The 27,950-nt window shown below is 42.8% G+C and overlaps 1 protein-coding gene across 3 annotated transcripts in view; it reads right to left on the bottom strand.

The window, feature by feature from the left end:
* hdac6 (histone deacetylase 6) overlaps window positions 1-27,950 on the bottom strand; it is an 83,382-nt gene that overhangs the window by 28,587 nt on the left and 26,845 nt on the right. For all 3 annotated transcript variants that reach the window (XM_062971268.1, XM_062971269.1, XM_062971270.1), the window contains 16 exons: window positions 27,198-27,295; window positions 23,233-23,337; window positions 22,033-22,101; window positions 21,712-21,838; window positions 21,138-21,203; window positions 20,913-20,972; window positions 17,508-17,597; window positions 17,284-17,390; window positions 17,120-17,187; window positions 16,010-16,187; window positions 13,447-13,575; window positions 13,120-13,288; window positions 9,362-9,495; window positions 9,084-9,152; window positions 5,302-5,494; window positions 4,086-4,235 (listed from right to left, as the gene is read on the bottom strand). In XM_062971268.1, coding sequence (XP_062827338.1) covers window positions 4,086-4,235; window positions 5,302-5,494; window positions 9,084-9,152; window positions 9,362-9,495; window positions 13,120-13,288; window positions 13,447-13,575; window positions 16,010-16,187; window positions 17,120-17,187; window positions 17,284-17,390; window positions 17,508-17,597; window positions 20,913-20,972; window positions 21,138-21,203; window positions 21,712-21,838; window positions 22,033-22,101; window positions 23,233-23,337; window positions 27,198-27,295 — 1,812 coding nt within the window. The remainder of the gene's footprint in view (window positions 1-4,085; window positions 4,236-5,301; window positions 5,495-9,083; window positions 9,153-9,361; window positions 9,496-13,119; window positions 13,289-13,446; window positions 13,576-16,009; window positions 16,188-17,119; window positions 17,188-17,283; window positions 17,391-17,507; window positions 17,598-20,912; window positions 20,973-21,137; window positions 21,204-21,711; window positions 21,839-22,032; window positions 22,102-23,232; window positions 23,338-27,197; window positions 27,296-27,950) is intronic.

Below are 27,950 nucleotides of genomic sequence, written 5' to 3' on the forward strand. Positions count from 1 at the left end.
ACAACAATGCATCGTGACTATAACAACACAACTAAACGCCCCAGAAATACAAAACTTGACAACACAACGCAAAAGCCTTGCCTCCCGGTTGTAACAATACAACCAAACCACAAAACCACAATCTGGACCCACAAAACTCACAACAACGCATCGTGACTATAACAACACAACTAAATGCCCCAGAAATACAAAATTTGACAACACAATGCAAAACCCTTGCCTCCCAGTTGTAAGAACACAATCACACCACAAAACCACAATCCGGACCCAGAAAACTCACAACAACACATCGTGACTATAACAACACAACTAAACGCCCCAGAAATACGAAACTTGGCAATACAACACAAAAGCCTTCCCTCCCGGTTGTAACAACACAACCACACCACAAAACCACAATCTGGACCCAAAAAACTCACAACAACGCATTGTGACTATAACAACACAACTAAACTGGATGGCCATCTGTCTGAAAGGTTTGGGTGGGTTCTTCCTCCATGACAAAAAGAAAGAAAGGGGTTGGACTGGATGCAAACTACAAATTCCAGCACCCCATGGCATGGAGTCCATGCATTTCAATTAAAGGCCTCTTCCTTCTCCCTTTCCCTGCCATCCAACCCATTGACCCAGTTCCATGGCTCCGCAGGCAGGAAAGGCTGGGACGAATAGAACGAAGGAAGGAGGGAGGGAAGGGAAGCGAAGGAATGCCAAGTACAAGAGCCCTCCCTCTCTGCCCGGAAGGTCAAGAGCAAAAGGGAGAGAAAGGCCATTGATCCAGTTATATTTACCCTCCTTTCTGACCAGTGTGTTCTTATCAGCGAGCTCAGGATTGGAGCAGAGAAAGGGAACAGCATAGGAATAAAGGAAACAAGGAGAGCACCCACTCTATCTATCTATCCACTCACCCACTAATAATAAACACCTACACAGGCAAGAATCAGCCATGCACTGAGTCTACAAGGCCATTCAGTGCTCATCCACCTCCCCAATCCCTACATTCACACTTGGCCTCCAAAAAAACAATTACAATAATAACAATGACAACAACAACAACAATAAGAATCAACACCGTCACAGGCAAGAAGCAGCCAGGCACTGAGGCTGAGAGGCCAGTCAGTGCTACACTGGGCCTCCAAAAAACAATACAGTAGCATCTAACTTATCCAGCCTTCATGACTTCTACAACAACAACAATAATAAACACCTACACAGGCAAAACAAAAAAAAGACTATTGTACCACAATAAGATGTAAACCGCACTCAGCAGAATCAGACGTCACGATTAACAACAAACCAAAGACAACAGGGATCTCAAGCAATTATCAATCAACACAAAAATTAAAGAAGGTAACAGACTTCAAATACTACTACTAATGTGAGTATAAAGAAGGGTGGAGGTCACAGCATAAATACAACCTAATGTAGACTGACCAACACCACCAGACTAAGCCACAGCATCGCGTGGCCGGGCACAGCTAGTATATATATATAAAGGGTAATGAAATTTCGGCCTAGGACAAAACAACAAAACTACACATCCCAGAAAACCCAAACTTGGCAGCACAGCCCCTCATCCATGCCTCTACGTTCATACAACAAAAATCTCCAGCTACTCCAGAAAACAGCCAGGCTTTGAGACTGCAAGGCTATTCATTGCTATTCCACCTGACCAACAAAGGATTCCCATAAGCCACAGCAATGTGTGGCCGGGCAAAGCTAGTATATATATATATTTCTTATCCCTTTTCTATACCTCATCATCTAAGAGACTTTGGATATTTAATATAGGTTTATTTTCTTTCCCTTACTATTTCTTGATTTTTAAAAATAGTGATATACAAACTTGGTGTATTGTTTTAAAAAGGAAGAAATGATGACAGTGAAATATATTAAAATTTCACTTTATACAATATTAATTTACTAACGGATTAAATTACATTTTAGATTGATAATATAATAACTAAAATTAGAAAAAGAATTTAAAACAAATAATTTGGTTATAATAATGAAGATGAACTTTTAGTGGGGAAGAGCTGGTGGAGGAGACTAGAAGACCATGGGATAATACTTGAAGAAGATATGTTTGGTGGCAATATTACTCCTCTCTTTGATATAGCAGATACATGGAATTTTTGGTATTTTAGATCATTTTTGTAATTGTAATTGATATGAAGAAATAGATGTATTAATAATAACTTTGTACACTGACAATTGTTTCTACTTCTCTTCAACTCCCTCCTTCCCTTTTTATGACATACTGTATATATTCAAGTATAAGCCTAGTTTTTCAGCCCTTTTTTAGGACTGAAAAAGCCCCCCTCGGCTTATACTCAAGTATATATGGTACATTTATTATATTTCTCTATTTTTATTGATAGTATTACATTTATAATTTTACTCTGTTATTATTGTTACTATTACATTTATTTTACTCTTTTTTATTATTAATACATTTATTATTTCACTCTGATATTATTATTGTTACTACTACATTTATTATTGTACTTTATTATTATTATTATTATTATTATTATTATTATTATTATTATTATTATTATTATTAAAAGGATACATAAGGGCATTTAAATTGAAGAAGATCAGAATAATGACCTAATCCAGGGGTCCCCAAACTAAGGCCCAGGGGCCAGATGCAGCCCATCGAAGCTATTTATCCGGCTCCCACGGCACAAGGGCAGAAGGGGGTTGGGCTAAATGACCCAAGGGGTCTCTTCTTGTCTTACACCCATTATTATTATTATTATTATTATTATTATTATTATTATTATTATTATTATTATTAACATTGAGGCTGGGTGGCCATCTGTCAGGGGTGCTTTGCTTGTGCTTTTGGCACACAAAGGCAGAAGGGGATTGGACTCAATGGCCCAAAGGGTCTTTTCCAACTATAGTCTGGCCCTCCAACGGTCCGAAGGATCGTGAACCGGCCTCCTGTTTAAAAAGTTTGGGGACCCCTGATCTAATCAGAGTTGAACAGCCTTATTTTAAATTAGAGTTTTATGTAAATATTCAAAAACATTTAACCTACCGATGCCTCAATTAATGTAATTTTATTGGTATCTATTTTTATTTCTGAAATTTACTGCTCTTGGCTTATACTTGAGTCAATGTTTTCCCAGTTTTCTTGTGGCAAAATTAGGTGCCTTGGCTTATACTAGGGTTGGCTTATACTCGAGTATATACAGTACTTGAGATCTGTAATGATTTAACTTCCTAATAATAACTCCCTTCCCCCTTATTTCTCATTATGTTAACTTTTTTCTCTTTCCTGATTTTCCTTTCCCCCTACTTGTGTTGTAAAATTTGGAAATGATATATATAGAGTAGAGTCTCACTAATCCAAGCCTCGCTTATCCAAGTTTCTGGATTATCCAAGCCATTTTGTCATTAATGTTTTCAATATATCGTGATATTTTGGTGCTAAATTCGTAAGTACAGTAATTACAACACAACATTACTGCGTATTGAACTGCTTTTTTCTGTCAAATTTGTCGTATAACATGCATGTTTTGGTGCTTAATTTGTAAAATCATAACCTAATTTGATGTTTAATAGGCTTTTCCTTAATCCCTCCTTATTATCCAAGATATTCGCTTATCCAAGGTTCTACCGTCCTGTTTAGCTTGGATAAGTGAGAATCTACTGTACATGTAAGAAAAGTTAAAAACATGGCACCAGGGAGCATTTAACTCCTTCTCTGTCTGCCCATTTCCTCCTGGAGTTTCCCTTTTCAATGGTTTGTTAGCCATACAACAGGAATTGTTGAACTGCAACTTCCAGCAATCTTTGCCAACATAGGCAATGATGAGGAATATTGGGAGTAGCAATCCCCTAAGTCAGATAATTCCCACTCTTACCATGCAGGCAACCAGACGGAAGTTTTCAAAGAACAAGTATATAAAGTTAGGTCCCTTCCAACACTCCTGCCTGTAGCTTATCATAAAACCAACCCCAGACTTCCACGCTTTCCCCAATTTATCCACTCCCGCTCTTCTTCTGAACCATCCATCCCAGAACTGGTTCCCATGTAATGCTCTGTGAGATATTAAAGCTCATCTCTGACATACCTCCAGGACAACTACCACTTTGCCTCCTGCCAGGCCCAAGAGAAGATGGGTCATGTGTGCATAACATTCGGGGGTCACAAGGCATCCACCCAGAGGGTCCCCGCGAGCAGCATCGAAACCAGCAGAAACCAGGACCAGCTCTGGATTGAACTGCAATGTAAACAACACCAGTGAGGATTCACTTCCCATACTAGTCCATTTTCTTCCCTTCCCACTGTTGGCCAGAGAGACAAAGCAGAAAAGTTGCTAAAATAGAGTCTCGCTTATCCAACCTTTACTTAGCCAACGTTCTGTATTATCCGATGCAGTCTGCCTTTTAGTAGTCAGTGTTTTTGTAGTCAATGTTTGAAATACATTGCAATGTTTTGGTGCTAAATTCGTAAATACAGTAATTACTACATAATGTTACTATGGATTTGTTTTTTTTTTCGTGTCAGGAGCAACTGGAGTTGCTTCTGGAGTGAGAGAATTGGCCGTCTGCAAGGATGTTGCCCAGGGGACGCCCAGATGTTTTTTTTGATGTTTTACCATCCTTGTGGGAGGCTTCTCTCATGTCCCCGCATGGAGCTGGAGCTGATAGAGGGAGCTCATCCACGCTCTCCCCAGGTGGGATTCGAACCTGGCAGCTTTCAGGTCAGCAACCCAACCTTCAAGTCACGAGGCTTTTATCCCCTAGGCCACCGGAGGCCTATGTATTGAACTGCTTTTTCTGTCAATTTGTACTAAAACATGATGTTTTGGTGCTTAATTTGTAAAATAATTACGTAATTTGATGTTTATTAGGCTTTTCCTTAATCCCTTCTTATTATCCAAAATTTTGTTTATCCAACGTTCTGCCAGCCCATTTATGTTGGATAAGCGAGACGCTACTGTATTTGCAAATGAACAATTCTTTCCAATTCCTTAGATCTGGCAGACATCTCCCTTGGTACCTTTAAACTTCAGGTGTGAAAATCATTTTTGCCTACACTCTGCCAGTAGATGGAGAGGTCCCTGTCTGTCTCTCTGTGTTGCTCTCTTATCTTTTTCTCTTTTTTCCTCTTTCTCTCTCTCACCTGATCTAGAAGAGGACACATTGCTAGGGCTCGGACGTAATTGCTGGCCTTTGGAAATGAACCGTAGTTCAGTAAAGCTGTGCTACGTTTGTCACATAGACAGGGCCTCATGGCTTCCACTCTTAAAGAGTTTGAATGTGGTCAACGCTGTCCTCACCTACCTCATAGGCAACAGGCATGACAATCTGATGGAAGGCAGCCAGGTATTCGGGGTCTCCCATCCGGGGACAGTTCCAAGGCACATTAAGGGTGAAGCCCTTGCCAGGCCCCAAGCCCACCTGGTCATAGTCCGCATCCTCAGAGGTGGGGAAGAAAGTCCCATTGTCATATCGATGGATGGAGATGTACAAGACACTAGAATGGAAGTGAAAGGGGATAAGAAATGGGGGTCAATGAATGCCTAGCTTGTTCACATCTACTGCATAGTTACTAAAAAGGATATCAACAAATTGCACAGTTATAACTGTACAAAATCTGCTTGCCAAGCATGCCTGCTCTAACAGGGGATTTTATTTCTATAAGGTCAAAGACCACAAAGAGCTTAACAACAACAACAACAACAACAACAACAACCTTATTCTTATACCCCACCACCATCTCCCTCCGGTGGTCTAGGGGATAAAAGCCTTGTGACTTGAAGGTTGGGTTGCTGACCTGAAGGCTGCCAGGTTCGAATCCCACCCGGGGAGAGCGCGGATGAGCTCCCTCTATCAGCTCCAGCTCCATGCGGGGACATGAGAGAAGCCTCCCACAAGGATGGTAAAAACATCAAAACATCCGGGCGTCCCCTGGGCAACGTCCTCGCAAACGGCCAATTCTCTCACTCCAGAAGCAACTCCGGTTGCTCCTGACACGGAGAAAAAAAAAATCTCCCTGAAAAAACTTGGGGCAGCTTACAATCGGCACCAGTCCCAATAACAGAGTTAACCACATAAAACACATTTAACATGCAGATCAACATATAACAAGCTGATTTAAACAATTAAAACAATAAGTATCATCTTACACAGCCAGGGCAAGGGGATACAGACTTCAGGCTTGTTTTACTTTCTTCTACATTGCCATATAATCAAAATTATCAAACCAGATAATTCACATTATTTGCTTTGAACTGGATTATATGAGTTCACACTGCCATATAATCCAGTTCAAATCAGATAATCTGGATTTTATATAGCAGTGTAGAAGGGCCTAAGATTCAACTATTGCAAAATAATAGTCTGAGGAAATGTGGATGGGGCAAGGTGGAGGACATACACTTTGACAGAAGAAACTTGGTGCTTCTGACCACATTCCATTCCCAGAGGCTTTTTTCCATCACCAGAACTGAACTGAGCTCACACTCTTCACACAAAAGCTCATTCTTAGTTTTCCCTCAAGCTTTTTTTATTTCAGTAATCAATCAAAAGTGGTGAAAGACCTCCAGTTGCTGTCACTGCTAAAGAATTAGAAGCCAAAACACTTTCCCAGTCTATTGGTGGAATGACTTGCTGGAAGAGATTCAACAGCTAAAGAAGCTGTCAGAATTCAAGCCACATCTACCCTGTCAATTTTAACTTGTGAATTTTATCACCACCATCATCATTACGACTGTTGCAAATCACTCAGAGATGTATTTATTTATGTATTCATCATGTCAGAAGCAAACCGAGGATACACGTTGTAATGTACAGTAGAGTCTCACTTATCCAACATAAACGGGCCGGCAGAATGTTGGATAAGCGAATATGTTGGATAATAAGGAGGCATTAAGGAAAAGCCTATTAAACATCAAATTAGGTTATGATTTTACAAATTAAGCACCAAAACATCACGTTATACAACAAATTTGACAGAAAAAGTAGTTCAATACGCAGTAATGCTATGTAGTAATTACTGTATTTACTAATTTAGCACCAAAATATCACAATGTATTGAAAACATTGACTACAAAAATGTGTTGGATAATCCAGAACGTTGGATAAGTGAGACTCTACTGTATTTGAAAACACAAAGTTTTAAAAACTTAGCATTATACTAAATGTCCTTTACCAGAATCTGGCCACTTTGGCGTGCCTTTGGTGTTGCTGTAAGAAGGTCCTTCATAGTACATGTGGCAGGGCTCAGACTGCATCATAGTAGGCAGTCTGTGGATTGCTCTTCTCCACACTCGCATGTTGTGGACTCCACTTTGTGGCCCCATTTCTTAAGGTTGGCTCTGCATCTCGTGGTGCCAGAGAGCAGTCTCTTCTGCGCCTTCCAAGTCACCCAATCTTCTGGGTGCCCAGAAGAGAGTTTCGCATCTGGCGTCAGCCATTGATTGTGGTTCCGAGTTTTAACCTGCCACTTTTGGACTCTTGCTTGCTGGGGTGTTCCTGCAAGTATCTCTGAACACTATTTCTTGATTTAAGGCACTGATGTGCTAGCTGATACTCAAACAGGGGATGAGCCGGAGATGTCAATGCCTTGGTCCTTTCATTGCTGGCTGCTACTTCCCGGTGGATGTCAGGTGGTACAATACCGGCTAAACAGTAAAATTTCTCTAGTGGTGTGGGGCATAGACATCCTGTGATAATGCGGCATGTCTCATTAAGAGCCACACCCGTTGTTTTAATGTGGTGAGATGTATTCCACAATGGGCATGCATATTCAGCAGCAGAATAGCAAAGCGCAAGGGCAGATGTTTTCACTGTGTCTGGTTGTGATCCCCAGGTTGTGCCAGTCAGCTTTCGTATGATATTATTTCTAGTGCCCACATTTTGCTTGATAGTCAAGCAGTGCTTCTTATAGGTCAGAGCACGGTCCAGGGTAACTCCCAAATGTTGGTGTGCTGTAATGCTCCAGTGGGATTCCTTTCCAGGCAATGGACTCAGAGATCTATTGGAAGATGTCAATCTCCCTTCTGTTTACCCCTGTACTAGCCTTTGCACACCCCCAAGTGATTCTTCCAGATGAGGACTAACCAGGCCCATCTGCAGAATTTTACAGGAATAGACGAGAGGAAGAGATGATTTTGTAATTCTCCCACCCTTTCCCACAGGTTCTTCTGTTTATCGCAGAACATCCATTAAAGAGGGAAAGACAGAAGAGTGGCATTGTCCCTTTGCACTAGCTGAACTGGAAGTCAGCTGCCTCAAAGTCCCACAGAAATTTCTATTAGATTGTTTCCTAATATTGTGAAATTGTGGCCTGTTGTTCTCTCTCCTCCCCACTCCATTCCAAGCATCTCATTTAGAAAAACCATCACTGTTTTTAAAAATTGAAATAATAAATGAATGCTAACAATGCTCCCGGTGGCACAGCTGATTAAACTGCTGAGCTGCTGAACTTGCTGACTGAAAGGTTGGCGGTTCGAATGCGGGGAGCGGAGTGAGCTCCCGCTATTAGCCCCAGCTTCTGCCAAACTAGCAGTTTGAAAACATGCAAGTATGAGTAGATCAATAGGTACTGCTCCGGTGGGAAGGTAACGGCGCTCTATGCAGCCATACCGGCCACATGACCTAGGAGGTGTTTACACACAATGCCGGCTCTTCGGCTTAGAAATGGAGATGAACACCAATCCCCAGAGTCAGACACGGTTAGACTTAATGTCTGGGGAAACATTTACCTTTACTGACAATCTGAAATTTACTCCTTACAACATTAATAAGTATTCCTGCCTCAGCTTCAAAGCTATGCTGAGCTCATTTGATGGATACATGCTATTAAAAAGACTGAATGAAGAAATTGTTCCATAATTTTTAATATCCATGCCACATGGATAAATGAGGTTTCCAACAGCAGAACATTAAGGCTTTATCCCCAGTGGGAAACCATCATTGGAAGGGAACAAAAATGATCCATCACAAAACAGAAGTGAAGGCCAAGTTAAGCAAATGGTATTTTAAAGAAAAGAAAAACAATTAATTCCATTTTCAAGAGAAATCAATTTCAGGATTTCTGTAAAAGTGCTGGAGAAAGTTACCTGGGATCATTTTCAAACATATGCTGGGTCCCATTGCCATGGTGAACATCCCAGTCCAGTATCATCACCCTAAAAATGAAACCACAATTAGACAAGTACCTAAATCCAAAGTATTAACTCAGGTAAAGTCATCCTAACCAGCACAGCATCCCCCCAAAGGAGAAGGTCAGCAGAGCTACAGCTGCTGGGATTCCTGTTGCAGAACAAAGCACAGGTGCTCAACCTGCGTTTGTGGAAGCAGATGTGTTCCATGGCTCCTGGTGCCACAGCCGCCTCACCTCATAGGCCTCCCAGTCAGGCGCTGTGCATATCGAGCAGACAAGGCCACAGAGTTGAAGAAGCAGAAGCCACAGGCGGTGTCCGATTCAGCATGGTGTCCGGGGGGTCGGACAATGGCCACAGCATTTTGAACCTGAAGCTCAAAAGAGGAAACACTACTTTGGAGTACTGTCTGCAGAAACTACATCACAGCAGGGTTGATGTATGTTTTCCGGGCTGTGTGGCCATGTTCCAGAAGTATTCTCTCCTCACAACCTCTGAGGATGCCTGCCATAGATGTGGGCGAAACGTCAGGAACATGGCCATACAGCCCGGAAAACATACAACAACCCTGTGATCCCAGCCACGAAAGCCTTTGACAACACATTGTACATCACAGCAACTGAAGAACCTGAGGCAGAAATGCATCTCCAAATTGACAAAGATATGCAGAAAAGACAGATTTCTATTGTAATGAAGTATGAATTTTTGGTTTACAGATGTTATGTTTGATTGTGTGCTTGTGTTTTAAAAGGGTAAATATTGCAGTTATTGCTTCTCTACACTCAGAGGCTGGTTGCCATGGAGAAGTAGGCGGAGCCAACTGCCGTTTTGTTGAAGAAGTGCAGTGTTTAAAAAAAGGGTTTCAGTCTGTGCTCTGATGAGGCACAGGGAAGATTGATCCTAAGTTGAGGGGATCAAGGGAGACTCAATTGTTCATTTTGAGTCGGTTTAAAATAAGTTTGGTGACTTATTTTATGTAGTCTGTGTTCTAGTAAGGAACAGAGAATCTGTGATCGTATATCACAGGGGTGACTATGGTTTAAAGGTGGCAGAGGATGAAGTTCTGACTACTTTAATTTAAAGAAGTGACACTTTAGGGAGTTTGATTCACCTTATTCTAGTATTATAACTGTTAATGAAAGTGCCTCTAAGTGAGAACAATATTGTAACCCTAAGCTCTGTGCCTGAATAAACTTGTTATTATTCCTACAATATATAAGCCTCTATCACATATATTATAAACTAAGTTACGCTACCATCTAAAGTGAAGAAGAAAGGAAAAAAAGTAAAAGGCCTCCTTTCTGAGTCTTTGGTGGCTGCATCTTACAATTGGTGGCAGTCGTTATTAAGCTCCTTACAAATTGGTGGCAGCGGTGGGATTCGAACCCATGCCACCGTAAGACTGCATCTTACAATTGGTGGCAGTCGTTATTAAGCCCTTACACCTATGTTGCAGATATTTATTTACCAAGCATTTTCCTGGTCACTAACTTTATTATTTTATTGTTGTTTCACTATGTTATTCCTCCATATCTGCTGTGGTTAGGAGCCTAAGACTCCAATGAAAATGAAAAAAATGCAAATTTTAAAAATGCTGTTTTTTAACCAAGGAGAACATCTCTCTAAGTTTACCCTGGGTTCTCCAGCACAACTTTATTGTCACCTTCCACCAAAGATGACTACAGACTCACACTGGATAACTTTGAGATTCCTAAATAGGTGTTCTCTCTAGGAAACTCTAGTGGATCTGGAGATTCCTAGAGAACATTTTAATCAAATCCTCAAATAATCAAATATGCAAAAATAAAACCTGTAAATGTGGAGTGCTAATTGAATTGCAGAAGGAGCCCCGGTGGTGAAGTGCGTTAAAGTGCTGAGCTGCTGAACTTGCAGACCGAAAGGTCCCAGGTTCAAATCCCGGGAGCGGCTTGAGCACCTGCTGTTAGTTCCAGCTCCTGCCAACCTAGCAGTTCGAAAACATGCCAATGTGAGTAGATCAATAGGTACCGCTCCGTCGGGAAGGTAACGGCGCTCCATGCAGTCATGCCAGCCACATGACCTTGGGGGTGTCTACGGACAACGCCGGCTCTTCGGCTTAGAAATGGAGACAAGCACCAACCCCCAGAGTCAGACATAACTGGACTTTAAAAAGTCAGGGGAAACCTTTACCTTACTAATTGAATTGCATTTTGCTTCATGTTTCATACTGTAACATGCTTTGGCTTTGTTTGGCTTTTTAAAAGGGAAACTGAAGGCTGATGGGAAATGCAAGGCCTTCTCAGAAGTCTTAATGGCAGCTTGACACTAATGCCACTCAAATGGAGCTGTGGCCTAAAGACTTCAGAAACCACAGCAGCTTACAGACTCTCAAATGGACCAACTTACAGCTACCAAAACAGTTGCATGAGCAGAAATGGGAAGACATGGCTATTTCGTAACAGGATAATTGGTTAATGATACGATTTTGATGAGATGGATAAACTGGTAGTTTTGATTAGGAAAGTCATTAAGTAGTTTCAGTAAGGATTGGAAATTAATAATTGCATTCTTATGCAACTATTGATGGAAAGTCCCAATAGTTAGATTTGAAGAACAGCAGGATTCAATAATACAGCAGAGTCTCACTTATCCAAGCCTCTGGATAATCCAAGCCATTTTTGTAGTCAATGTTTTCAATATATCATGATATTTTGGTGCTAAATTCGTAAATACAGTAATTACAACATAACATTACTGCGTATTGAACTACTTTTTCTGTCAAATTTGTCGTATAACATGAAGTTTTGGTGCTTAATTTGTAAAATCATAACTTAATTTGATGTTTAATAGGCTTTTTCCTTAATCACTCCTTATTATCCAAGATATTTGCTTATCCAAGCTTCTGCCGGCCCGTTTAGCTTGGATAAGTGAGACTCTACTGTACATAGAATTTCATTTGATGTAGATTTTAGATAAAGTATATTTCTGTACCTAGAACCGTTAGCTGGAAAGTTAGAAGTTATTTTGCTTTCTCATGTTTTGTTTTCATTTGTAGTTTTTTTTTCTTTCGTATCAGGAGCAACCGGAGTTGCTTCTGGAGTGAGAGAATTGGCCATCTGCAAGGACGTTGCCCGGGGGACGCCCAGATGTTTTGATATTGTACCATCTTTGTGGGAGGCTTCCCTCATGTCGCCGCATGGAGCTGGAGCTGATAGAGGGAGCTCATCCACACTCTCCCCAGGTGGGATTCGAACCTGGTAGCTTTCAGGTCAGCAACCCAACCTTCAAGTCACAAGGCTTTTATCCCCTAGGCCACCAGAGGCTCCTTCATTTGTAGTGTATGTTGTGATATAGTATAGTTGTTTGTAGTCTGTAGTATTGGTATAGCCTGCAGTTATATTTTGCTTAAAAAAGGTAAAAGTTTCATCTGACGTTAACTCTGTCCAACTCTGGGGGGTTGGTGCTCATCTCCATTTCTAAGCCAAAGAGCCGGCATTGTCCGTAGACACCTCCAAGGTCATGTGGCCAGCATGACTGCATGGAACGCCGTTACTTTTGCTTACTTTTACGTTATTTTATGTGATATAGGAAAAATGTCTGTTAATAAAGGTATACAAAAATGTTGAAGGCCTCCCCTCAAAAGTTACCTTACCGAGCAGAAATATGTAAGGGGATGGGTCTGTCAGTATGTTTGAAAATGGCAAAAATAAGATTCTCTGTGTCTTGCTTTTGTGAGCAATGTCAGAGTTGCAATCTTTTGTCAAAGCACTCAAGACTTGGCTGTTTGGTTGTGCATTTAAGTAAATCAGATCTAATTTGCCAAATAGTCACTGTTGAATGTTTTTACGTTGAATGTTTTATATTGTGGAATGATATTTTAAATTGTAAGTCGCTTGGAGCACTCTGGTGGAGAGCGACTAATTAAGAAATAAAGTGAAGTGTTTCCAAAATGGCTAGCCCCAATGAGGAGGTGCTTGCTGCTGCATCCTTGCCCCCTGCAGAGGGTGAAGCTCACCTCCCCAGAGAGCACAGCTTCAACGGCGCTGAAGGCGGAACCAGCCGCCAGCCGGGCACATTCATAGGAGCTGGTGCAGATGAAGATGGAATTGTACTTGTCACCCTGGCGATGCAGGTCGCGGGGCTTCATGGTGGCTGTTGACTTCACTGTCTCCACATAGGCCAGGCTGGAGAGTGAGAAGAGAAGAGAGACAGAGCTGGTAAGACGTCTGGTTCTAGAGTTAGGATATACACTTTCGGAGGTCAGTGAATCTTGCACCCGCCAAAATCCCTGTATGCTATCCAGAAGACTCAAACCTGCATGTAAACAGGGACCTGTCCCTACCTATGGCACATCCGCAGCTCCTCTTCAGAGGCAAGCCGAGCTGAGAGCCGACAGCACCGCTCTGTGAGACGTAGCTCCCCATGGCGCTGGAAGATCCGGGAGACTCTCTGAGGCAACTCTGGGTGTTGACTGGGGAGAAAGAGAGGACACACTAAGAGGGACAGAGAGCCATGGGAAATCTCTCTGAAATTTCCTGCTTCTTAGCGGGGGGTTGGACTAGATGGCCCATGAGGTCTCTTCCAACTCTACTATTCTATGATTCTATGATTCTAAATTGAAGAGGGAGTGTTGATCCTCTGAAGATGCCAGCCACAGATGCAGGTGAGACGGCAGGAGAAAATGCTGCTAGAACATGGCTATACCACACAGCACACTGGAGTGCACATTCTCCACACTTTAGCCTGGGCTGTGGCGCAGCTGGTTAGTAACCAGCTGCAATAAATCACTACTGACCGAGAGGTCATGAGTTCGAAGGCAACCCGGGTCGAATTGAGCACCCGACCATTAAAATAGCCTAGCTCGTTGTTGACCTAAGCAAGCCGAAAGATAGTTGCATCTTTCGAGCAGGAAATTTAGGTACTGCTTTATGCGGGGAGGCTAATTTAACTAATTTACAACACCATAAAAACATCCAGCAGCGTGCGGAAGAATGAAGATCGAGGAAGTACTCTATCAAGGTCTCGGTGTTACAGTTGATGATGAAACAGCAGCTCCCCCTTTGGCCAGAATCGAGTATACCCTCATAAATAGGGGTATAGCGTCTAGATCCAGGGAAGTCATGCTACCCCTCTATTCTGCCTTGGTCAGACCACACCTGGAATACTGTGTCCAATTATGGGCACCGCAGCTGAAGCGATATGTTGACAAGCTAGAAAGCGTCCAGAGGAGTGTGAACAAGCCCTACAATGAGCGATTTAAAGAACTGGATATGTTTAGCCTGCAGAAGAGAAGGCTGTCAGGAGACATGATAGCCATGTACAAATATGTGAGGGGAAGTCATAGGGAGGAGGGAGAAAGCTTGTTTGTTGCTGACTTGCAGACTAGGACGCAGAAAAATGGCTTCAAACTACAGAAAAGGAGATTCCAGCTGAACATCAGGAAGAACTTCCTCACTGTGAGAGCTGTTCGGCAGTGGAACTCTCTGCCCCGGACTATGGTGGAGGCTCCTTCTTTGGAGGCTTTTAAGCAGAGGCTGGATGGCCACCTGTCGGGGGTGCTTTGAATGAGATTTTCCTGCTTCTTGCAGGGGATTGAACTGGATGGTCTGCGAGGTCTCTTTCAATTCTACGATTCTATGAAGCCAGAAGCTGGAAAATGTTAAATTGTCTCTGTGCCTCTGTCTGTATGTCATATGTCTAATAGCATTGAATGTTTGCCATGTATATGAACATTGTGAGAAGGATGGAATATAAATATTGCAAATAAATAATTGTCTGGGAAGATGAAGGGTTACAGAAACAGCCCCAGAGATCTGTATTTATTCCAGGGATCATACTTTGCTTACCTCTGTTCTAAAGGCATTGAAACACACTCCTCTTGTCAAAAAAACCCTTCACATCTGCCATTTGGTCAACCTTTCTTTGGATAGAGGTCTAACAAGCAAGTTGTTGGCCTCATTAATGAAGTACCTTGTTCCCAGTATCCATTTTTGTTTGTTTGTTTTTGTTTCGTGTCAGTCACTTCTGGTGTGAGAGAATTGGTGGAACATCCCGAATTTCATCCAATAAATCTGGACAAGTGTTTGCCTCAGTTAACCACAAACAGGTGTGCATGCTGAAATGGAGATGAGCAGTCTTCTTTGCACCTTCATCAAATAATTAGAAACATGTCCCACCTGTCTCAGTAACATCTACGGTAGAGGTGAGAAGGCTTTGGCCCTCCATATGCTTTGGCCTACAGTTACCATCAGGCACTGGGAAAGAAATCTGTAAGCAGCCCTCTAAGGTGAGCTACTATCTTCATCCCTCCGCAGAGCATGTGTGGAAAGGGTGGCAGAATCATAGAAAAAATAGAGTTGGAAGAGACCCCAAGGGCCAACTGGTCCAATCCCCTGATATTCAGGAAAAGCACAAACTCTTTAAGCCATTCTCCATAGTGCATGCTTTTCAGACTTTTGGTAATTTTTAGTCCCTCTCCTTGACACGTTCCATCTTGACAAGATTTGACCTAGGTCATCTTGATCCACGGTTCTCCCTATGTCTCTTTTTAACCGTATTCTTATATTAACACAAATACAGATACAGAGGACATAAGGGATGGGATGGGATATAAACTACAGGAAAGGAGATTCCACCTGAACATCAGGAAGAACTTCCTCACTGTGAGGGCTGTTCGACAGTGGAACTCTCTCCCCCGGGCCGTGGTGGAGGCTCCTTCTTTGGAGGCTTTTAAGCAGAGGCTGGATGGCCATCTGTCGGGGGTGCTTTGAATGCGATTTCCTGCTTCTTAGCAGGGGGTTGGACTGGATGGCCCATGTGGTCTCTTCCAACTCTACTATTCTATGATTCTATGATTCTATAAAGAGCCCATTCAACACATCTTTAAGCAAAAAATAAATCCTTACCTGTCCCACATATTGTAATGCTCCATCATCTTCTCATCATAGACTATCCCTGTGCGTGAAGGTGGCAGGGGTTTCATCAGTTCAGCTGCTGACTTAGACAGGATCTCATTTACAGATGGGGTGCTGAGTGGTTGCAAAGTTACACTGACTTCTCCATTTTCCTGAGGCACGTCAACACCTGTGGTATTTCATTAGTTACATTGTAGTGGAACTTGAGATGGTATACAACAACCCAGACCAACATTGTTATCAAAACAGTAAGGCTCTCATATCTGTGGAGACCTGGAACCATGGATACTGTCGGAGTGGGGGTCAGGGTGCGCGCCGGGTGGGTTTCTTCAAAACACCATTGATCATCTTCTCCAGCACCCTGATGAATTGGTTGCAATCGTCTGCCACACCAATTCCTCTGTTCAATGTCAGACTCAAAGACATCTCTAGTCTAAAGTCCAAACATTTATTCAGTATCTACAAACATATTTACAAAGCATAGCAAAAGCCATCGCTCTGAGCTGGTATTTCTCTATTGCCTCTCGCCTCGGCAAGCACCAGCTCAACACAGAGATAAGAAAACACATTCCTCAGTCTGCAGGAAGTGCCCGACCTCCAAGGCCAGAAATCATGCTTGATAGGTCATAGCAGACTGTCAGTCAAAACTAGCCTGCTGTTAACTGTTTCATTACTGAAACACACACAAAACAGCAGAAAACACTTGATTTACATTTCATACACATACAACCATAATCCAATAGATACAACCAAACCATGGATCCAACCATGCATTTATTTAACTTTCTTTTGGTTCCAGCATACCATTGTTGCATTTGAGGACACAGAAATTCCTAAACCTCTCTACAAATTTGTTAGATTCTCCAATGCAACTCTAGAAATTTCTGGTGGAAGTATTGCCTGCAGGACATAGACCATTTTCCCACAGACATGGGTAATGGAATTGGCAGATATAGTGATTTATATCACATTATTAGAAGAAGAAAAGGAAGAAAAGTGTAGAGGTTTTAAGGGGCAATGCAATTTTGGAGCCCACTGGCTGAGAAGGCACTTCTTGTTGCCTATGGAATGGGGAAAATAGGTCTCAGCCCAGGTACTTACTGATCCTTCTTAGAGCCTTCCAGAATTTGCTATGAGCTGCAATCGTCTGGGACACCGAATGGAGGGCACTGCCAGGAGGGAAAATGTTTAAAAATTGCCAGTCAGCAGAAGACATGCAGCCTGGGGATGGGGATGACACTTGAGGAGGACAAATCCTTTCTCACCTTCTGCATGGTGCAAGGGGTGAGTCCAGCAGAGGGCAGGGGTCTCCAAGAAGAGCCTTGAGGACTGTGCAGGTTCCCTCTGCCAAGGACTGGAGATTGTACCCACCCTGAGGAATGGAAGGAAGAAGAACAGAAGGGGAGCAGACTCAGTATTTATTAGCGTTGTTCTTCCATGAAGTGACTAGTAGCCTCACCACCTGAAGACAGCAATGATAATCACTTACCTCAAGAGACAGAACCAGCTTGCCTCCAGACAGGGGCATCAACAGATGTGCCAGGTGAGCAAAACATCCAGGGGTGGTGGCCATTTCTCCCTATGGGTGTAAAGAAAGGATTCTTTAACTTTCTGGTCTTTTTCCTTGGCAGGAATGGGATAGGAAAGGAAGAGCGGATTCTACTACAGAAATGTTTTTTTTAAGGAGGAAGGGACACTAATAATGAGGAAGGTTGGCAGCCTCCATTGCATCAGCCTCTCAAAAGCATCTCAAAAGCATCTCAAAAGCTGTAATAGCCACACCTCGAGGCAAACAACTATGTTAGGGCTAAAGAGATATTCTTTGCATCCACGCGGTCTTCCTATAGTTCAAGCAAGATTAGGAAAGTAATTTGGCACTACTTTTCATATTCTCCAGCTAGTCTGATTCCACCTGAACATCAGGAACAACTTCCTCACTGTGAGGGCTGTTCGGCAGTGGAACTCTCTCCCCCAGACTGTGGTGGAGGTTCCTTCTTTGGAAGCTTTTAAACAGAGGCTGGATGGCCATCTGTCGGGGGTGCTTTGAATGCGATTTCCTGCTTCTTGGCAGGGGGTTGGACTGGATGGCCCATGAGGTCTCTTCCAACTCTACTATTCTATGATTCTATGATCACTGAGTGATGTGGCTATGAGAATTATAGGACTGTAACCAATGTGGCATAATCATCTGAGACTGGACTTTAATTCTGGAGACCATGTTTTGAATCCCTGCTTGGTAATAAAAATTCATTGGGCAACCCCAGGAAAGGGATTCTCAACTTCAGAAAGCTCAGTGACAGGGTTGACATAAGTAAGAAATAATAATAATAATAATAATAATAATAATAATAATAATAATAATAATAATATCCTTGCAGCCAGGAGCAAGCCATCAGAACAAATGCAATTAAGGCCAAGATCGAAAAATCAGCTGATGACCCAAAATGAAGACTGTGCAAGGAAACCGACGAAACCTTTGATCATATCCTCAGCTGCTGTAAGAAAATCGCTCAGACAGACTACAAACAGAGGCACAACTATGTGGTCCAAATGATTCATTGGAACTTATGCCTCAAGTACCACCTCCCAGCAGTAAAGAACTGGTGGGATCACAAACCTGCAAAAGTATTGGAAAATGGGCACACAAAGATACTGTGGGACTTCCGAATCCAGACTGACAAAGTTCTGGAACACAACACACCAGACATCACAGTTGTGGAAAAGAAAAAGGTTTGGATCATTGATGTTGCCATCCCAGGTGACAGTCGCATTGACAAAAAACAACAGGAAAAACTCAGCCGCTATCAGGACCTCAAAATTGTTCAAAGACTCTGGCAGAAACCAGTATAGGTGTGTGATGGGCACACTGGATGCTGTGCCAAAAGATCTCAGCCGGCATTTGGAAACAATAGACATTGACAAAATTATGATCTACCAACTGCAAAAGGCCACCCTACTGGGTTCTGCGCGCATCATCTGAAAATACATCACACAGTCCTAGACACTTGGGAAGTGTTCGACTTGTGATTTTGTGAAACAAAATCCAACATATCTGTCTTGTTTGCTGTGTCATACTATGTTGCTGTGTCAATAATAATAATAATAATAATTTCTATTCCAGTTTATCTCTCTAAAAAGAGAACCAAAGCAGCTAACACTATAATAGGACAAACAATTTAAAACCTGAAAAAAACATGTAAACATTAAGAAGGGTGAAATATTGGCAATATTAAAACTAAACTGTTAAAACCACTGAACACCATTAAACACCTATTTAACATGCTTAAAACACTCCATCTCACCCCCTTACTGATTCTTAAAAACATACTTCTTCAAAAGCCTGTCTGAATAAAAAGGTTTTAGCCTGTTGCCAGGACAGCAGAGAGGGGATCATTCCAGATTCCCTGGGAAGAAGGGAGTTCCAGAGTCAAGGGGCAGCCACCGAGAAGGAAGACCTGCTCTCTCATTCCCACCAACTGTGCTTGCGATGGAAGTGGGACCGAGAGAAGGGCCTCTCCTGAAGATCTCAGGGCCTGGTCTGGTTCGTACAAGGAGATGGCGGTCAGCCAAATAGCCTGGTCTTGAACCATCTAGGGCTTTAAATATCATAGCCAGCACTTTGAATTGTGCGTGGAAACAGACTGGCAGCCAGTGGAGCTGCTGCAACAGGGGGGTTGTCCGCTCCCTTTAGCCAGCCCCAGTTCGCAACCTGGATGTAGCTCTTTGAACCAGCAGAACTTTCTGAACATTCTTCAACATGTAACATGTAGCGTATGTTATATTAATCCAAACTGGATGCAACTAAGGCATGTAGCACCATGGCCAGGTCTGACTTCTCCAGGAACGGGCACAGTTGGCAAGTTTTAAATGCGCAAAGGCACCTCTGGCCACTGCTGAAACCTGGGCCAGAGTCCAGGCATACAAAAACAACAACACTTTTCTTTGTTCTGGCTTAGATCGAATTAGGAGCGGGAAGAAAGATCCTTGCCTCATTACCATCACTTGCAACTCTCCATTCAAATCACTGTCAACATTGTGAAAACAAGAAAGGAGGTGCAGGCCCTCCTTTCCAGTCTGCCAACTGCGGCTTGGTAGGACTGTAGGGTGGAGAAGCACATTTGTTCCCTTTATTCTCTTCTGTCAAAACTCTAAACTCATCCTTCTGTTGAATAATATGGGTGCCCACATGGTCAGCAGATGCAAAATTACCAGAGAGACCATATACTGAAATATATTATTTCATGTTCAGGGCCCTTGGTGGTGGCACAGTGTGTTAAAGCGCTGAGCTGCTGAACTTGCAGACCGAAAGGTCCCAGGTTCAAATCCCAGGAGCGGAATGAGCGCCCGCTGTTAGCCCCAGCTCCTGCCAACCTAGCAGTTTGAAAACATGCCAATGTGAGTAGATCAATAGGTACCGCTGCAACGGGAAGGTAAGGGCGCTCCATGCAGTCATGCCGGCCACATGACCTTGGAGGTGTCTACGGACAATGCCGGCTCTTCGGCTTTGAAATGGAGATGAGCACCAACCCCCAGAGTCGGTCACGACTGGACTTAACGTCAGGGGATAACCTTTACCTTTACCTTACTTTATGTTCAGAGAATATGAGATATATTTTCAAGATGGTAGGTAAGAAGCTAGGTATCCAGTTTACCTAAAAGGCTTTGTGCGGACCATACGTCAGGTCTCTACATTAAGTTAACCAGCTCTAGATCACAGACATTATCACAGGCCCATATTTGGGCTGTCTGACCCAGGACACACTCCCAAATCATGTTTAGAGTGCACAGAAGGGAGAGGCACAAGCACTCAACAACAGATCTGTATTCCCTACAGAAAAAAGGGAGGAAAATGCTGAGACTTATCTTGCAGAGAGTAATAGATATATTTTCATACCTTAGGGTCACCAATTACAGAGTCAAAGCCAGCAGCAACCAGTACCAACTGGGGCTGAAACTGAAAATAAAAGAGAAGATGCCACCATAAGCTTACACCATAAATCTCACTGGCCACATTCTGGCCAGCCACTTCCTTCCCTCAGCCTCTTCAAAGGGCCCCTTGGCTATAGGAGCACAGAAGGACTGAAGTAAGTTGCCAATGATGTCTAGTTGAATTTCTTACCTCTAAGGCCACAGGCATCAGGATATGCAAAAAGGCAGCGAGGTAGTCTGCATCCCCCATTCCTATCTAGAGGGACAGACAGGAAGATAGCAGCTTGTAATCTGGATGTGACAAATAAATTCCTCCTCCCCCACGCATATAACACTACACTGAAATTAGAATTCAAAATTATCAATAATTCCCTTCGATGCTGAGAATGGAGTCCAAAATTATTCTCTTTGATGCTGAGATTAGAATCTAAAATGATCAATAATTCCCTTTGAAGGGTGCTATTGGGCACTTTACTGTCCTGGGGGATAATTTTAGTCCCTCTCACATTTTTTAAAGGATAGTCAGGAAAAGAGCTTCTTTCCTGCCTGAAACATATAAAGGGGCATTCAAGTATAGCAAACTAACCATTGTTGTCTCCCCAAAAGCCTTTGAAAGGCATGACTGGCAAAAGGTTTTGAGTAGAAATGTGGGTACAAACTTCCATGGTCCTGCAAAGAGAACCATCTATTCCCCCACAACATAGCCTCTATCTAGCATTTGTCCCACCCCGTTCGAAAACACACAATGCACCCCATCTTCCTACCTGGTCCCAGGGCACGTTGATGTTGTATCCCTCTCCCCGACCTCTGCCCACGGCATGGCTGTCGGACTCAGGGAGGTGTGGCCAGAAGTTGCCACCTTCATAGCGATGGATGGAAAAATAACAGACACTAGGAAAAGAGACCAGAAGAGAAACAGAAATGAATCAGCTCGGCCACAGCAATCCATGTTCAGGCCCCTGTTTGATGACCCCTTCCTTTGCTAACTCCTAATTTTCCAACATGGTATGCTCCCCAGCCTCATTTTTTAGCCTCCCCTCCACCCCGTAGAACCCTTGAACCAAAGCAACCTCTGCGTTTCATACCTGGGATTGTCTTCAAATAAGTACTGGGTGCCTTGCCCGTGATGCACATCCCAATCAACAATAAGCACCCTGGAAAGAAAAAAAGAAAACAAATTTGATAAACGAAAGAGACAAAATAGGATCAGCCTTTACTGCCAGCAGCATCCTTCCAAGATGTTCTGCTGGCTGTAGTCTTTCAGGAGGACTGGGATCCTTAACAGACAGGTCTTGACAGGCCCACTGAACTACAGTTTCCAGGATCCTGAGTATTGCTTATGTTTGCATGTGTTTTTAGCTCTGGAAGGGGAAATGCAGACAGCCCTCCATGTGCTGATGGGACTGCAGCTTCCATCAAGTCCAGCCAGTAGAGGTAATAATGAGAGATGACTAAGAGTTACAACATCTAGAGAGGGCAAAGATTCCCCACTTTGAGGAAGTTCTAGACAGAGTAATCAAAATTCAGCTATTTGGAATACACTTCTTTGCTAATTTAATTTTTGAAGATTCAATTAATATGTCCAGGGAGATTCTGTGATCAGCTTCTGGCTGAAATTGACTATAGAGTCACCATCAACAATCCAGATATTCCTACTGAGGAGTTCTCTTTTGGTCATCTGTATTCAATGATCCTTTAATCAGAAAATGAAATGGATTATAACTGGATGGTGACTTACACAGCCCAACAACAAACAAGTCTTGGTATCTTCGTTTTAAACTCTATTTTTGGGGGACCGATTCAGAAAATTGCATTGGATAGACTGTATCAACTCTAGTTTCTTAGATATGGTTATCATGATTTTCTATGGATGAGCAGATGGTGACTAGTAGATGTCACATGGTCTGTGTCTCAAAAACTAGAACTGATAGGGGAAAACTGGTGCTATTTTTGGAGTCAGCAGGTTAAATATACCCAGAAATAGGGTTAACATTTGAGGCACCACACTGTGTGTTGGCTGGTGTTACAGTAAGGAAGCATCTCATATCAAATAACTGGGCAATTACTTGAATATGTAACATCTGATTCAATATACAAATACTGCTATTTCAAACATGTTTCAAGTGTTCAGAATATATTACTCCAATAATTATTTAGCAGTCCTGTAGGCAAAGGTAATAGTATTGCACCCATGATGTATATGAAGTGAAATGTGGTCAATGTTGGCTTCCTTTGAGCTAACCCATGAGACTGTAGGCACCTTTGGCTTGGATCCTACTACTCACCGGTCAACTCCCAATTTCTGCCGAGCATATTGGGCTGCAATGCCTACATTGTTGAACATACAGTAGCCATCCATCTTATCATGCTGAGCATGGTGTCCAGGTGGCCTGAAAGAGCAAAGAAGCAACATGGGGTAATCGCAGAACTACAGAAAGTCATGGGTTGGATGTCAGGAAGTCCACGTAATATAGAATACTGAGGCAGCCAGACTTTAAAACTGTGTTGGCATGAACTCTTATTTGTCTATTGAGATGTCTAGACAGATACCCCCAAAAGACTCAGGGCGTGCACAGCACAAAACAAGAGAAAATTATCAAATTAAGACAGAATCTTATGACACCTTACAAATTTATTTTAATATAAGCTTTTATAAGAATGGATAAAAATGAATCACCCCTTCACCAGGCTATGAAAGTGATTAGACATGATATAAAATAAGTTCGTCAGTGAGCAATCTTCTCCATTTCAATGTAACAGTAGAGATCCATAGAAGCTAGAAGCAAAACATCACACAGTAGCAGTAGTTATATCACAGAAATAGAAATGGGTTGAACAAAAGGGTTACATATTCTATATCACAGTTAAATATGTACAACCCAAATCATATGATAAAGTCCATTTCCTCTTGCATGTTGATCTTTAAAAAGGTCAAAACTAGGATATAAAGCAGGAATAAAACCGAATAGCCATATTTATTGAAAATGCCTCATGCTCTCAGCAGTAGATGTGCACTAAGGCACTAAGATGGGTTATTAACTCTCCCAGCCTTCTATTTGTTTTCAGTTTTATTCAGCTCAGAATCAAAGACTTTAAAAATGGTCTGGAGAAAAAATATCCTGGAAACAAAGGACTATAAGGTGTCATGTGGCAGGATTAGATCAGTTTGTATCATCCTTGCACACAAGCAACAACACACTGGGAATCATGTGTTCACTTAACATTTAGTTCTTCAGCATGGTCACTGTGAAATATGCCCCTGTGGTATTTCCTGCATCCACACAGCTGATTTGGATCCTTACTGCAAGCTCTTTAGCAAACGGACTCTAGCCTCGCCCATCACCTGAGGATATAATGAAATTGTGGGGCTTGGAGCCTCTGTTCCTTTCATCTACAAAAGCAGCAGAATTCTAAATTCTATCCTCAACAAGTAGAAATTCTGTGCATAGACTTCTTTGTGTCGCCACACAACGCCAAGTGCCAGTTTTACGGGACACACCTTCCTCATCATCATCACATAGGTTGCTTTCCTTTTGGACTGGTCGAGCACTCTCCTCTAGATCTTCCTGCCTCTACTGCTGTTGACCAGAATGAAGGCGAGGATCCAGGTGGAACAAGTCAATTGCATCCTGATCACACCATGGTGGCCAAGACAGTTGTGGTTTGCCATTCTACTACAGTTGGCCGATGCCGTTATGTGCGGCTGCCACTCAGACCGAATCTCCTGACTTCCAGCATGGGCAATGTTCCCTACTCTGAAATCAAGAACCTCAGACTAACGGCATGACTGATCAAAGCGCGTCCCTCTTGCATCCAGTAAGACACACCTTGGATTTTGCATACAGGCCCACCACGAAACAATTGTATGTCAGTAAGTGGCGTTATTTCATCTCTTTCATGCAGGAGTGAAAAGACGATCCCCTCACAGTGTGCACTCCGCTTCTCCTGGACTTTTCACTCTGCCTTTCACTATCATCCATTAAATGCTATTTGGCAGCTGTAGCTCATTACAGAGGTAAAGCTTCTCTTCCTTCTCCATTTGCGGGCCCTCTTGTCAGGACTTTCCTACTAGGTTTTAAGAACTTCCGCCTTCAGGTAGCCCCAGCACCTCCTTCCTGGCGGCTAGTGGTCGTTTTGTCAGCCCTATCAAACCACCTTTTGAGCCTATGGCTGTGTCTCATACTTCCCATCTCTCTTGGAAGACAGCGTTTTTAGTAGCAATTACCTCTGCACCCCGAGCGAGTGAACTCACTGACCTTCGGGTGAATGAGCTATATCTCAGATTTCACAGAAATAAGGTAATCCTCCACACAGATCTCTCCTTTTTACCTAAGGTGTCATTGAGATTCCACATGTCTCAGGACATTGTCCTTCCAACCTTCTTCTTAGAGCCCTCAACTCCCCTGGAGTGTTCTCTACACTGCCTCAACGTCTGAAGGGCCCTCGCGTTTTATGTTCAATGCATACTCCCACTGAGAAAGTCCTCAACACTATTGCAAGGACATTGTGGGCCTTCCCATATCCACTCAAAGACTATCAGCCTGGATAGTGTTGACAATTTTTATATTGTGGAATGATATTTTAAATTGTAAGTCACTCGGAGCACTCTGGTGGAGAGCGACTAATTAAGAAATAAAGTGAAGTGAAGTGAATACAACTTTCGTACCAGTTAACCTGGCAGGTCCATGCTCATTCAAAATGGGCAGTTGCTGCATCTACAACATTTTTGAGGGGCATTCCGCTGCAGGACATTTGTTGGGTGGCCGTCTTGTTGACACACACCTCTGTGTCTCATTATAAGCTGGACCTTCTTGCTAAGAAGGATGCGACTCTTAGAAGAGCAATATTATTTTCAGTACTGGCATGACACCCACCATCCATGGGACAGCTCGCTTGTCTACCACAGATGCATATTTCATAGTGACCAGGCTGAAGAAAGATAGGTTGCTTACTTGTAACCGTGTTTCTTTGAGTGGTCACCTGTGAAATTCGCATGTCCTTCACACATTGTCGGCTGCTGCTTTGCGGTATGGGAACTGAGGTTCCAAGCCCCACATATTCATTATATCGGGCTTGGGCTGTGGCGGAGGCTGGAGAGCAAGCCAACTGTAACCAGCTGCAATGAATCACTCTGACCAGCAGGTCATGAGTTCGAGGCCTGCTCGGAGCCTATGTTTGTCTTGTCTTTGTTCTATGTTAAAAGGCATTGAATGTTTGCCTATATGTGTAATGTGATCCGCCCTGAGTCCCCTTCGGGGTGAGAAGGGCGGAATATAAATGCTGTAAATAAATAAATAAATATCCCCAGGGGATGGGCAGGGCTGGAGTCCATTTGCTAAAGAGCTTGCAATGAGGATCCGAATCAGCTGCATGGACGCAGGAAATACCACAGGTGCAAATTTCACAGGTGACCACTCAAAGAAACACGGTAACAGGTAAGCAACCTATCTTTCCAGCCTATTCTTGGAAACTTCCTCTAGATGTCATATTAAATTTGATTTCTTATAACTTAATCTGTTTCCTCTTCTTATTTTATGGCTCAGGAAAATCATTCCTTTCTTGGCTGGTAGAAAGAGAACAGTATTCGTTAGGCATAGCACACTGGGAGCATAGCGCTATTGAATTCATGCTTCCAGACTGGGGTCAAATTTGGACTTTCCAGCTCAAAGGAAGAAAAATTATATGTCGAAAGTCCCGACAACTTTGCAGGAACATTGTGTGTGTGTGTTTCCAGCATAATACAAAGTGTCCAGCTTTCTAAAACTACACAAGAGTTAAAAAAATTGTGCAGCTCTGCAATGCACAGAAAAGTGTTCAGTGTTGTGGCTGCAGCCTTCGCCAGTTCAACTGTTGTGCAGCTCAAATGTTAGCATGAAAGGAAACTTAGACTTACAGAAACTTCAGCTTTTGTCAGTTTTGAAAAACAATGCAGTGTTCTAGGCAAGCCTCACAATTTAAAGGAAAAGTTGCACACTTTCCTATGATTCGGGGGGGGGGGGGGGGGGATTCATGACCATCCAGAAACTACAGGATGAAAATTGATTCATTATTCTTGACATCTATCATGAGTAGAAAGAACCATGACTTATCATCCCTTCTGTGCACAACACATAGGAAAACTGTATGCTCATCTCCCAAATCTTATTAGAAAGAGATATTTATACAATATCCCAAGTGGAACTTCATGGCCACATTTAAAATAAAATCTGTTTAATGAAAGCATGCCCAGGACACCTGGTTTTTGCCTCACCTGACCACAGCAAGCCCATTACGGAGCTCCCCAGACCAGACTTTCTCCACGACTTGCAGGACAGATCCAGCAGCGAGGCAGGCACAGTGGTAGGAATTCTTGAATGGAGAAGAGAATCAGTTCACAACTCCTGCTCCAGCAACAGCTGCCACTCACTCCAGAGGATTAAACAGAACTCTTACATCAGCCAACAGCTTGACAGCTTGCCTACATAGGTCTTAAGAATTGTACTCTAGTGTCGTCCCACAAATCCTTATACAAGTGTCAGATCCAGTGCTCTTTCTGTCTCTGCAATGTGTGCTATGACCTGGTTATTTAGCACAGGTGGTAATTAGGCAGCCTTCCAAATACTGCTGTATTGCAATTCCAATTACTTTTCCACCACCCTGGATAGGGCTGCTGGAAGTTGCAGCCAAATATCATACACAAATATACTTTTGTCTGGAGACGGCATGTAGCCATGGAGGAGAAACAAAAAGATACAAAAGACATTGAAATACCATCTCTCTGGGATCTTCTGCTCAGTTGCCTCTTGGAAATTTTTTGAAGGTGTGCAAATGAATTCTCCTACAAGTTGGCTGCAATTTGTTACTTGTTACAATGGCTGGGAATGATTGCACTTCCAGGAGAAGATGACCTGCAAGTACTATCACATCAATCTGATACCATCCTTCAGTGTGGCTGAGACCCCTTCTACACTGCCATATAAAATTCAGACTATCTGCTTTGAACTGGATTATATGGCAGTGTAGA

Source organism: Anolis carolinensis, chromosome 2 (genome assembly GCF_035594765.1).
Source record: "Anolis carolinensis isolate JA03-04 chromosome 2, rAnoCar3.1.pri, whole genome shotgun sequence".
In the NCBI taxonomy this organism is placed as follows: domain Eukaryota; kingdom Metazoa; phylum Chordata; class Lepidosauria; order Squamata; family Dactyloidae; genus Anolis; species Anolis carolinensis.